The 12,339-nt window shown below is 51.1% G+C and overlaps 2 protein-coding genes across 6 annotated transcripts in view; one reads left to right on the top strand and one right to left on the bottom strand.

Annotated features, from left to right (window-relative positions):
• The window catches only part of HHAT (hedgehog acyltransferase), a 230,201-nt gene extending 229,177 nt beyond the window's left edge, over positions 1 to 1,024 (top strand). For all 4 annotated transcript variants that reach the window (XM_045838575.1, XM_045838573.1, XM_045838576.1 and 1 more), the window contains one exon: positions 70 to 1,024. In XM_045838575.1, coding sequence (XP_045694531.1) covers positions 70 to 161 — 92 coding nt within the window. In that variant the 3' untranslated portion in view covers positions 162 to 1,024. The remainder of the gene's footprint in view (positions 1 to 69) is intronic.
• A 7,566-nt stretch (positions 1,025 to 8,590) lies between these two features.
• The window catches only part of KCNH1 (potassium voltage-gated channel subfamily H member 1), a 318,994-nt gene continuing 315,245 nt past the window's right edge, over positions 8,591 to 12,339 (bottom strand). For both annotated transcript variants that reach the window (XM_045838602.1, XM_045838604.1), the window contains exon 11: positions 8,591 to 10,260. In XM_045838602.1, the coding sequence (XP_045694558.1) occupies positions 9,403 to 10,260 (858 nt within the window). In that variant the 3' untranslated portion in view covers positions 8,591 to 9,402. The remainder of the gene's footprint in view (positions 10,261 to 12,339) is intronic.

Below are 12,339 nucleotides of genomic sequence, written 5' to 3'. Positions count from 1 at the left end.
ACAGGCTGCACCGGTGGGGGCCCCACTCCGGCGTTTCTAACCGCTCTTCTGTCTCTGCCCCCGCTGCAGGCTGGCCGTGGGTGACCCTCTCTGTCCTGGGATTCCTGTACTGCTACTCCCACGTGGGCATCGCCTGGGCCCAGACGTACTCCGAGAACTGAGGCCATGGGCCCCGGCTGGCCTTGCGCTCGGCCTCCAAGGCAAATGGTGCTTCTCCCTGCCCTCACGGCCCACGGTGACCTCCAAGGGGCCAGCGCTTGACCTGCTCCTCCTTTGTGGAAGGGACCTCACTCCAGGACTGGAAGATTGAACTCTCGTAGAAAATCGACAACCGGAGTCTCCACCGTCAGGGACACAGAGATCATCTCCCCCCACCATCCTTTTCCTGTTGAGTGAGCTGGGGCCCAGCTGTAGCGTCCTGCCCATCTGCCCGTGGTGACACTGTGGTCCCCAGTGCCCAAAGGCCCTCTGGGTTTTTTCTCCTTTGCTAAGAATTAAAAGTAATGGGCATTTTTTGACTGAGGCCCAGAAATCCTGACTGGTGATAGGCCTGTCCTTCACTGGGCAATATTTCCAAAACATTTTGGTGGCATTTCCGTGCCCCCCTCCCCCATGCCCTGCAGTGTGGTCTCAGTAGGGAGGGGGCAGAGTCGCAGCCGTGTTTCTAATTACCCGGTAAAGTGATAGAGTGTGTTCCGTGACACTCCAAGGAGCCCGCACCCAAGGAGACCTGTTTTTGGAACTTCATCGTGGCGACCTACACTTGGCTGCTCGTTCCCTGGGTTTGCAGAGCAGTCACCGTGCAGTGCCCCTACCAGACAGTTCATCACGTCCACGGAAGGAAGCAGAGTTTAGAAACCAGGGCACAGCGCGCTGCGGACAGGTGCTATCAGGAGAGTCATGAAGGGTAAGGATGGCTTCCCGGGGCCTCCTCTCCCCACCAAGTCCCGCTGCCGTCTTCCCACTCAGTGGTTCGCATTCAGTGCTTTATACTGCTTGGTTTTGTTTCAAATAAAGTGGAGCTTTTTCTATCACACAAGTCACTTTTTTGTAGAATGGTTTTAAATATTTTTTGAGGAAAATGTTTAAACACACTTACATAACTCTTAATTCTTCATTCCTCTGGAAAGGTGCTGACAGGCTACTAATGGCCTCACATGGCAGATAATTCAGAATACTTGTTTGGCTTCAGGTTTTGGGGTTTTTTTAGAGCAGTGAGAGCGGGGGTAGGTGAATAAACTTTTAAAAATTTGAATCTGTAGTGTGCCCGATGATGGGAGAACTTAAAACATCTCAAGCACATGACTTGGATCGTCTTGGGTTCCCTTGGCCCTGGTCTGTGTCAGACTGTCTCACATTGGTGATCTGTTACTGTGTGCTGGCCGTGGTTGTTAACTCAGCGTGATTTAAACTCTCCGAGTACATTTTGCTGCACTCAGTCATTTTGCTGATGTTCTTTCTTCCGAGCCGCTCTGTGTGGATGGGGGGCGGATGCAGAGGAGCTGAGCGGGCAGCTGCAAAGGGCAGAGGCCACGGGGGGCCGGCAGAGCAGGGCAGCAGTGGCCTCGGCAGCTGGCTCAGTAAAGGAGACACAGGCAGGCGATTCCAAGGCACCGGGCGTTTTTAAGGAGGGCACGAGGCTGGGGAAGAGTGAGCACTCAGACGAATACAGTACAGCCTCATGGACTGGCGCTGATTTGGGACTTGTGGTCTGTCCGAGGGAGTGTGGCTGAAGGGGCAGGGCTTTCCAAGGGGGACAAAGAGGGAGTGTGAAGATGGTTATAAGGAAGTGTATGCACATGTATAAATACTAGAAAAGATTCTGAACTCTTCAGAGACACCATTTATATAAAATAAGTTTATTCATTCATTAACCTGTATTGGAATATATGGGGTCCAGCAGAAGTAAGGCCTGCTTGAGTGTGGTTGGTAGGGTAATAATATGGATGTAATAATGTATAGTTTTAATTTGAACATTTCACCCAAAATGTCATAAGGCACACTTGAGTGTGATGCTTATGATTTTGTAAGAAGGGGCATTATTTGAGCCGTACCCTGTATTTGAGAGTAATAACCCTGAACTGGCTTTCAGCTACGACATGATTGGAGTGGTTCTCAGGAGTCAGGAAATGATGACTGTTCAGCCGTGCATTTGAGGACTCAGTAACTGGTATGCCGATCATCCAGGACCCTTGTTTTCTTCCTCTAGCTTCTTGCTATTCCCCAACTACTACGTGAAAATGATGGTATCTTTCTCTTCATGCACAAGAACTAAAATCTCGGAGTTGCTCTAACTGAAAGACTTGAGGAGCCCGGGCAGCCTGAGCAGCTCCAGCTGGGGAACTGCTGACACATCACTTTGCGCATCATCGGCCCTAGGCAGCTTCAGGCTCGGGGCTGGGAAACAACTAGACGAGGTCCAAGGTCACTCCCAGCCCCAGGACCCTCTGACCCAACCCAGCAAAAGCCAAAGAGCTCCAGGCATGATGGCCAAGACGATCCCCAAGGAGGCAAGCGAGAGAGCTGAGGGACAGCCATGTCTTAAGTCACTTTGACTAATTCTTAGGACCACACGAGAGATCTAGCAGTATTGTATTATTTCTTCAGATTCATTTGCTTGAAGTGACCATAGAAAACCCTTCATTCTATTCAAGACTGCAGACCTAGCAAAAAATTATGTACCAATCTTGTATAGTTGTATAATGATCTATACATTGGGAGAGTAGTAATTTAGTGGGAGGGGATTCCCCTTAGAGATAGTGATCCTGCTCACTTGCTTATTTAAAATAATATGTTGACTAAGTGTAAGAAATTAGCCATAATATAACGAGTTGGTTTTCTAGCAAACGTATCCATTCCACAGGGCCAGCTGTGGGGAACCCGGGGAACCCCCACGGGGCCGGCCTTTCTGCGCCCGCTGGGAAGCTCTCTGGGGCCTTTTCTTCAGGGAAACTATTTTATTTTAAAACAAAGCAACAAAATCTCTCTTCTTCTAATAGTGGAAACCCATCTGTCACCCAAAGTGTATTCCTTGGCTCTGTATTACTAGTCCTTTTGATTAATTATAAAGATTGTATTCACAAGAGTTTTTTTTTCCCTGCCATCAAGGCTATCTAAAGAATGCAATGTTTAGTGCTTTATTAGATGGGACCTTTAAAATGAACATCAGTCATGTGGAATTTTAAGCAATATACCCTTCCATTATTATTATTATGCTTTTCTGCGATGTCATTCAATAATAGGGTGGGGCCTCATGAGATCAAGCAGAGTCCTGCCGGTAAAAAGCAAAGTGTCGTTTGTGAAACGTGGCCCGCTGGTGTTAAAAGAGAGCTCGGGTTGGCAGTGCTGGTGCAGAGGACCCGCTAGCTGGGGCCGAGCAGCTCTCTGCCTTCAAGATTCCGAGACCACCAGTGAGTTAAGCACACATCCAATTCATGCTGTGGACACGGAGTCACGACCTTTCTGAAAAGGTCCAGTTTTTACACTGTGTTATAAATGGCGGGAAAGCATTCGTGTCTTGTACAGATCTCAATCCAAACTGTTAAAAATAAAGTTCACGTCTAAGCAGAGGGCGGTTTCAGATATGCATTAAATCAATGTGTCATCGCACGATTTTCCAGCGATGCCCGGTTTTGAAGACATCTCTGTACCCGGGTATAGCAGACACAGCTCTATTTCAAGATCATCTTGCAAAGTAACTTCACAGTTGTTACCTTGCTGGGTGGTACTTTGACACACACTCTTGGTGTCTCTAGAATTTAAGTTCTCCAAAAACCGCAACTGTAAGTGCTTCTAAATTAGAGCTTGCCAAGCTCCGGAAAGAAATAGAAGTACCATTTTTGCTCTGTCATTTTAGGTCAGAACACCCAATTGAGATCATATAAGAAAAGGCAAAACTAAGCATCATGTATAAAATAGTTTATTACCATAATAAATAAAATTAAACTTTTTTTTTACAAATATCATTTGTGCTTGTTTAAAAATGTTGAAAGGGAATATCACCAATGGAGGGGCCCACATGTTCCTCTTCACATTCCCAAGTTGCAGACATACAGGGGAGTTCCTGGCAGCGTCCTCCGCTGGCCACAAAAATAGTATCGGCTCATTTGCACTTCTGTTTATTCATGCTCATTTGGACAAGGTGACAGATGCAAAGGAAAAAGAAAACCCCGTGAAGGATTTGGCAGGACTCAGTGGAAAGAGTGTTAGTATAAGGAGAAGCCCCAGAGTGACAAACTACTTGGGAGCAGGTGTCCTTGCGGTGTTGGCAGAATGTTGGCTGTGGACCGTCCAACCGACACACAAATACAGTGTCTGAATATTAAGAGAATACATTCATTGGGGGATTGCATCTTTCTTGACATAAAAGCGGTCCATATCCTGACACGAGATCCGTGAACTTCTCATTGTACAACGAATGGACCCAGAAGTCACAGAGAAAGAGACAACGGCTCTAAGGAAAGTTTCATGGCCGGCCGGGGGAGCACGCACCGGGTCCGGCACCTGCAGGTAATTCAAGTCCAGTTCTAGAGGCTCCAGAAAAAGTCTGATAGACGCCCATGAGAATGAAGTTTCATGTGAAACTAATTTAAGCTTCATCAAATTCACATTGATTCTTTTCATCTGTTGGATGCGGGTGGGGTGGGAATGAAAACTTCTCCACGTGAACTCCTTGGTTCCTGGAAGAATGGTGGTTTCTCTGACGGCTGCAGTCGGCGCTGAGAAGACTGTGGCATCCGCCCCACCGGAGGGCACAAGAGCTGGTGAAGGTAGTCCTTACTGAAGCGAGCGAGAAGGCAGTGCAATGATTTCCACAGAAGAGAGGCTGTCCGGGGGCCCGAGTGCCCGCAGTGGGCCTCCTGTTTAAGCAACACTATGTGAGGAGGGAGGAAGGGGGAAAGAGTGTTGGCAGCTCCACCACAGCTGGAGTTCCATTCAAGGGTCTTAAGGCTAAGCATCTTTATTGCAAAACACTGTACAATCTGTTCATCAAATGCACATCGACTTGTATCACCACCAGGGCTCCCAAAATTTCCCAGAAGGTACATGTGCCGTAAGGTGGTCAATGCAATAAGGGGAGATTAGGCTCCTTCTGTGCCTGGTGTTCCTAAGGCATTCGTTTAGTCCCCACAGAGACCTGAACAACACTTTGACAGCTGGCTCTGTGAACCTAAGTAGAGAGGCAAGCTCAAAATTGCAAAAGGAGATGAGTTCTCAGGAATAGCAGAGGAACTGCAATTCAGGACTCGCCTATCGTTTCCTACAGGTTGCTTGTCCCTAACTGCAAAGGAAACGACCCTCAAGGGACAGTGACCCTTGGAATTCCTTCAGAATTGAGCAGGGTACCCTCACTGAGCCCTTGGTGCTCATTGCTTTCTCGAGTCTCCCTTGCTTCTGGTTTGGGGGGGGTCTCCTCTTGGATTCTGGCTCCTACCCTTTGGTTGAGCTCCACTGCTTTATTCAGAACCTGTTCAAATGCTTCATTCTTTCTGTTTCAGCGTTCATCCTACTCACTTGTTTTCTTGTTTAGGAGTGCACTATAATTTTGGTATAATTACTTTAGAATTTTTGAAAGTAAAAACTAAAAATAATATCAGTGGTCTTGGGTCCTCCAGCAAATAAATCTATCAAAGTGCTTGCCACTTCCTTATGAAAGACTTGATCTCCAAAGCAAAAAGACCCCGAGAGAGGATAAACTGATCATGGAAAGACCAGATTGACAGCTAACTGCCAGGAAAATTTCTGTGTGACAGGAGATCCCTGGTCATGAGGCAGACAACAAGGGCAAAGGCCATCCTTGAGAAGAAAAGTGTATCCGTGAAAGGCACAGTCCCAGTAAAACAAAATACAACTCCCAATCCTGAAAGCACCCCCTTCAGACTATTTAGGAATTTTTTTTGGCTCTCAAGAAAATAAATGGGGTTTATTCCCAGTCACCTAAATGCTCAAAGGGTGGCCCTCCTTCAGGGACTCCAGCTGGCTTTATGTTAAAAAAGTGTATTTTTGCCTTGTGTGCATTTCTGGCACAACGGGCCAACCTTACTAAAGATGATCAGTGGTCATTATGAGGAGTTCTCAATACCCCTAAACTTTTCTCCGGAGTCAATTAGAAGATCACAGTAATTGAACTAAAGAATCTAAATGAGAAAACGATTTTCATTGGTACCTAGAGGCTTCTAAGCAGTCAGGATTCTAAAACTGCCTCTTCATACAATACTACGTATAAATTAACTGAAGAAAATAACTAAAAAAGGTTTAAAAGCATTTGAAGCCCCTTCCTTGGCAGCACCAACTGCGGTTCCCCCAGCCCCTTTGCTCCACCTCCTCCACAGCTACCTTTGCCCCATTCTAACCCCTTCCTTTAGCAGAATGTCCCCTCTCCTCTAGTGCTAAAACCTTACCCGCTAAGCCTGTTAAAACGCTCCCTTGTATTAGGCCTTTGGAGGATACCACTAAACACAATTTCTTACACCCTAGGGACTAAAGCAGAACTTAGAGCCATAGTAGAAGATTTCCCCATGGTAACTGAAGGTCCTCATAGGTTTGCTGAAGAATTCAATACTGTAATTCAAAGGTATTACCCTGGCACCTCTGCTCTCTATCGGTCGGTGCACGTGCTCGCTGGAGAGCACTGCATGGCCGGCTTCCAGTGGCAGGCTCAGTGGGTGGGGTCTGAAGCTCGCGGTCCTTGCTCGGGAGCCCAGAGCAGCATTCAGGCAAGAGTAGGCAATTAGCCCAAAGCATGAAAATGAAAGAAAAGGTTTGGCTCATTTTAAAAAGTTTCTTTTTTCCCAGAGAATACAATTACAGCAAAAGTCCCTAAAATCCTTAGATGGAGGACAAAAGCACATCCAGCCACACTGTCACTCACACAAGCTCGTGTCATGGGCCCTGTGACCTCGAGATGAACAGATCCGGGCTTCCGGTCCAGCCTAGTTTAGATCCTAAGAGTCAGTCGTAGGAGAACATTTGTGGGGCTTTATCCTCCGCCCCCTGCCCCAACAAGTCTGGACTTCAGTGCCTCACGCATCAGCATCTGTGCCCCTCAAACCCAGACGGGGGTTCATTTCCGAATAGACACCTGTGTCCCTCAGGCAGAGACGAAGGGAAGTGGACGGGCCTGGCCACACTGGCCTGCGGGGTGCTGGGGGGCGGGGTCAGAGCCTGTCATCAAGTCCCCGGGGAGCTGGGCAGGAGCTTCTGAAGCTGGACGTGAGAGTCATTAGGGCCCTTGCTTGCTCTGCTTTAAATGTAGCAGGTTCAAAACTTTGGAAGTCAGTGAAGGAGCATGTTTAAGGAAGGCAGACTTGAGGGGAAGATGGTAGATAGGATTCTAGATATTTTACAGCCCCTGCTCAAGGACTAATTGGCAGCCTCTCAAGATAAAGACAGGGAAGGCCCATGGCTTTATCCAAAAATCACAATCACGACTCAGCCTCAGGAAATTTCACTTCCCCTTCTTTGTATGCTTCCGTCTGGGGCTATGTCTAACAATTTCTCAGCCGTAGGTAGTCTGGGGCCACCCCAAGTGGGAAGCTACAAGAGTGTGCAGGGCCTCAGGGGAAGGCGCCTGGCCTTGGCCTCCAGACTTTGCTCCCCGGGACCATCTGTGCCAACCCTGAGAGCCAGGAGAGGACAGTCCCACTCCACACAGACCAGGGAGGGCCAAGTCCTGGGTCCTGCCATGGCCACTGAGCAGGTGGGCGGGTGGGCCCAGACAACAGGCTTTCAGAAACACTGAATATCTTTGGTAGGAAAGGTCCCAACCTGTCAGGTCCCCCTCAGAATGAGGGAAATCAGCACTAGGTCCAGACTCTGCAGCAAAGCAATGAGCGCCAGGCAGAGGTGGTCAGGATGGGGCTGCTGCAGCATAACACGTATACAAGGTCAGTGCCAGGACGGTTCCCTGCTGTCACTGCGGTCCAGACCATCTGCACCCCTAACTGCACTCTCTTAAAGCAGAGTTCTTAGAACTGAGCTTTCAACCTTCAGTTCTTGTCAACTTTTAAGAGTCTGATTCCTCTCTGCAGGCGTACACCTGGGTGAGCCCCGCCTTGCTTAGGAGAGACCTCTTCTCTTTCCTTTCTCAGGCACCATTGAAAGACACCCGAGCACACAAATGACCAAACCCCAGGTCAGGAGAGGCAGCAGAGCATCCCCAGCACTGTGGCACAGGCCACCCCATGATCATGGTTCTGAGCTTGGACCCTCCCCCTGGACCGTAACTGCTCCCCATCAGGTTACCAGACAGCTGGAAAACCCAGTGCCTCCCTCTCTTTTTCCAGCTCCTGAAGTGAGTACATACAATCATGACCCTGTGATTTGACACGGTTTCTCTTGAAGTCCTACTGACATTAGTAGGAGGTAAAGAGATTAGTTTTAAAATAAGGCCAAGCCTGGCTCCCACATGTCCTATAGTGACTGCATGCTGTGAACAAAATACAAACTTCTGAAGGGCGACCCCATCGAGAGTTATAAACATAGCACTTGCTACAATCATTTTTCTGAGGTTGTGTGTGTGTGTGTGTGTGTGTGTGTGTGTGTCTGCTTTGCTAAGGAAGCAACTCTGGGCTCATCACCCTTCCTGTCGATGCCCCCTACCCTGAGGATTGCCACGGGAGCACGTGGGGAGAGGCTGGGAAGGAAAAGAAGCAGGGGGGCCTGTGTGACGAGGCCAGTGGCACGATGCCATCCCGTAGAGCGAACTGCTGGATCCCAAGGGCCCCTCTCCAGCTCTTGCGCGTGGCTCACGTCTTTGGGGAAAGGAGACCCGAGGGTTCCCGGCCCTCAGCGTCTATGGGAGGCACCCACAGCACTTCGGCTGCTTTCCGGCTTTAGCCACCGGAGCCAGAAGTTGAAAGGCTCTGCCCTCCCTGTCCCTCAGGCTCCCCTTGTCCCGAGCTTGTTACAAATGACGACTGTAGGAAAATATACGGTGAGGTCAGACGAAGGCTGTACAAGGACAGGGAATGCTGGGAAATCCCTGGGCCCATCTCAGTCTTTGGGGGTCTTGGCGAAGGAGCCCAGCATGGTATATACGTGAGGGGTTCTTGGGGCTCCCCCACCAATATCCAAATGGCTGCTGCTCTTTCCTGATAGTTTTCATCTTTTACAAATATCATGGCAGTAAAAAATTAAAAATGAAGGGAAACACCCGTAGACAGCATGCCCCCTCTTGCGAGATTGTGCAGAGGCAGTTCCGCGGCAGCTGGCGGCGGCGGAGGCCGCGCACTCGCTTCCCACGGCTTTGAGAGAGAGCGTGAGCCTAAGCAACTGGTCCCACTCGGGCTTCTGTCCGGAAAAGCCTACTCGGAAGGTGGTTGGTCATGTAGGTGTGTGGTGGGGGTGTCGCCTAGGGCGGGGTGGCGGGTTTCCGACTTCGACTCTGCATGAACGGGCCTCTCAGCTCGCTCCAAAGACGTCTCTCTCTGATTCCGGGGACTGGGGCCTAGATATTTCAAACAGCTCCTGGGGAGACTGAGAGGATCTTCTGGAAGTTAATATCCTGAGAATCTCAGAGAGCTGCTTCTCGATGTTTGCCATTTTGGCGTTCAGGGCCTTGATGTCCTCCTTCAGCTCGTGTTTCACCTCCAGCAGGGTGGCCTGCAGCGTCTGCTCCGGGATGGGGTAGAAGGAGTGCTTGACCTCCGCCAGGACGGGGCTGCGGTCCTGGGGGCTCCTGGCCTCGCTGACGTTGTCCAGGCGCAGGTCGCTCTTGGTGATGCCGCTGTCGCACGAATCCGTCTTCTTCAGCGTGGCCTCCCCTGACGCCTTGGTCCTCTCGGGGAGCGTCTCCATGGACTCGGCCTTGGACACCTTGTTCCAGTCCTCGCCCTTCCCGCATGCATCTTTGAAGCGGGCCCAGCCCTTGCGCTTGGCGCAGTCGCCCGCCTTGGCGCCCTGGCACTCAGAGCCGGGCGCGTGCAGCTTGGCGTGGTCCGACACGCCCAGCCCCGCGGGGCAGGCCGCCGGGAAGGGCACGGGCGTGGCGGGGCTCTCGCGCACGGTGACCACGCTGGCCTTCGCCAGGCTGTGGTTGGCGGAGGCGTGCTCCGCGAGGACGCTGCCCTTCTCCACGTCCAGGTCGTCCAGGTCGCGGCCGCCCCTCTCGGCCGCCAGCCTGGCCTCTTTCTGCTGCCGGAACCTCTGGAAGAGCCTCCGGACAGGGTGGTCTGGCGGCAAGATCAGGGGGGCCTCATTCTTCCGTTTCATGCGCTCCTCCTCTTCCCGCTTCACGTCGCTGATCTTCCGGAACACGATCTGGGGAGAGACAGAAGGACACGCCCTGTTAACTGGCCACTGGGCCCCTCTGCCGGTCACAGTTCTGGGCTCCCAGTCCCCGCCCCCGCGGGCGGGGGCTCACAGCCCATTCCCATCCCTGCTGAAGCCTGCCGGGGCTCTTCTCAGCGACCACCTTCTCTTTCCTTTTCCTAACACGCTTCCTGGCTTCCCGTCAGCATAAATGGACTCTTGCTGCGTCCTCTGCAAGAGAAACGAACCCCCAACCTCTCCACCCCCACATGCCAGGAAGCTGGAGCTACCCAGAGGCCTCCTCCTGGAGATTGTGCTGACCTCTGGGACTCTGAGCTGGGCCCTATTTAACTGGTCCTTGCCTGAATTTCAACTTCACATGACAAACTCATAAAATCGTTTTTTTTTGACCCCATCTCAGACCTAGTGCATTAGAATCTCTGGGTGGGAAGCCCTTGAATCTGAACTTCAAAAGCTCCCAGGTGATTCTGTTGCACATAAGTTTGAGCATCTCCCTCTAAACCACACTCCAGGGCGAAGAAGCTCAGCTTCAACCCCAGGCAGGGCTACAGCTAAGACTGCCATCTGCACATTGGACCCTCAGTGAACGGGGCTGGCTGGGCGAGGTGAAAGCTGGTCTCACAGGGAAGCCCTCCTCGTCCTCATGGAGCTTACAGGAAGGAAGGCCCATGCCCTTGCCCACGAGCTTGCACACGAGTTTGCCCACGAGCTTGTCCTAACAATAACAACACCCGGCAGTGCCTCACAGCCTGTAACGCACTTGATGTCGCCTTAGGTTTTCCTTACAACAGCGACACCCAGGTCCCCAGGACACATTATTTACCACCCCCCGTTTCAGAGAAGAGGAAATCCAGACGTCACATAGCAGGTGGTTTCCTGGAAGGAAATGTACCCAAGACACCAGATCCCAGATCCTTTGGATGTCCAGTAGGTACTTCCTGACGATGACAGTGCTTCAAGCAGAGGACTGACAGACAGCAACTCCATCTCCTGAGTGTGACTCTGAGCGTGAGCTACATATGACAGGGCTCTGCCTGGGCCGACGCCTGATGTGGGAAAGCCTTGTCGCTCCTGGCTTCTAGTGCGCGTGGCAGGTGCCCTTGGATGCGTTCGACTCAAAGCACATCCACACCCGCGGGAAGCAGCCCGCGACAGGTCCTTGTCTTCATGACAATTGCTGGTGCAGAGCTCACTGGGGAGTCGAGGAGAGGCCTGTGGAAGGGAGCGCGGCAGCCCTTCCAGCAGAACCATCTGGAGCCCCTGCGCCCTGTGCGGCAGCCTCAGACCCACCCTGAACGGGCCCCAGTGATCTGCCACAGGGCCCCAGGTCTTGGGGAGGTGCCCATGGTGGCTCACCAGCAGGAAGGGTCTGGAACCAGAGAGAGTTAAGTCCCAGCCCTGCCACTAGCTGTGTGACCTCCGACAGGTATCTCAACTTCTGAGTCTCAGTTTGCTCACTGAAAAGTGGGGAAAATCCCTACTTTACTGACTTGGTGTAAGATCAACACGAGATGCTTATCTAAAAGCACTGGCCCCACTGCAGATGCTTGAAATGAATCCTCCTGGCCCCAGCTAAAAAAAATAAATAAATAAAAGAAAAAGGCAGAGGCTGTGAAAAGGCTTTTTGATTTTGTACCTCTAGGTGTGGATGATACATAACTCACCTTACCTGCTCCAGGAAGCCCCAGCCCAGAGGCAGAGGGCTCCACTCAGGTTACCAGATATGACTGACACAGCAGTCATTTTTTAGTGCTAATAAATACAGAGGAACCCAAAAACCATTAAGTTGCTTGATGCCAGCGATCAGTCAGCAAATCACTGGCAGACTGGAGGCTCACACCTGCCATCTGACTTGTTCATCAAAGCTCCTGTCACTGGATGACTTTATATTTGAGTCACACACAGGTGGGTGGGAAGGGGCGGCCACCCCTTTTGCCACCTGGTAATACTTCCTGTCACATTGCTCGGGTCTCGGAGTCTCCACTGGGCAACGTTTCTCCCATCCCTGCCCTGCCCAGCTGTGATCTTATAACCCCACCTGCCCCGGTCCCCTTCAGTCATAGCCCA

This window comes from Phyllostomus hastatus, unplaced genomic scaffold (assembly GCF_019186645.2).
Source record: "Phyllostomus hastatus isolate PE091 unplaced genomic scaffold, TTU_PhHast_1.1 phas_contig_283, whole genome shotgun sequence".
Taxonomy (NCBI): domain Eukaryota; kingdom Metazoa; phylum Chordata; class Mammalia; order Chiroptera; family Phyllostomidae; genus Phyllostomus; species Phyllostomus hastatus.
Note: the sequence above shows the minus strand (reverse complement) of the source record. Positions and strands in the feature narration are given on the sequence as shown.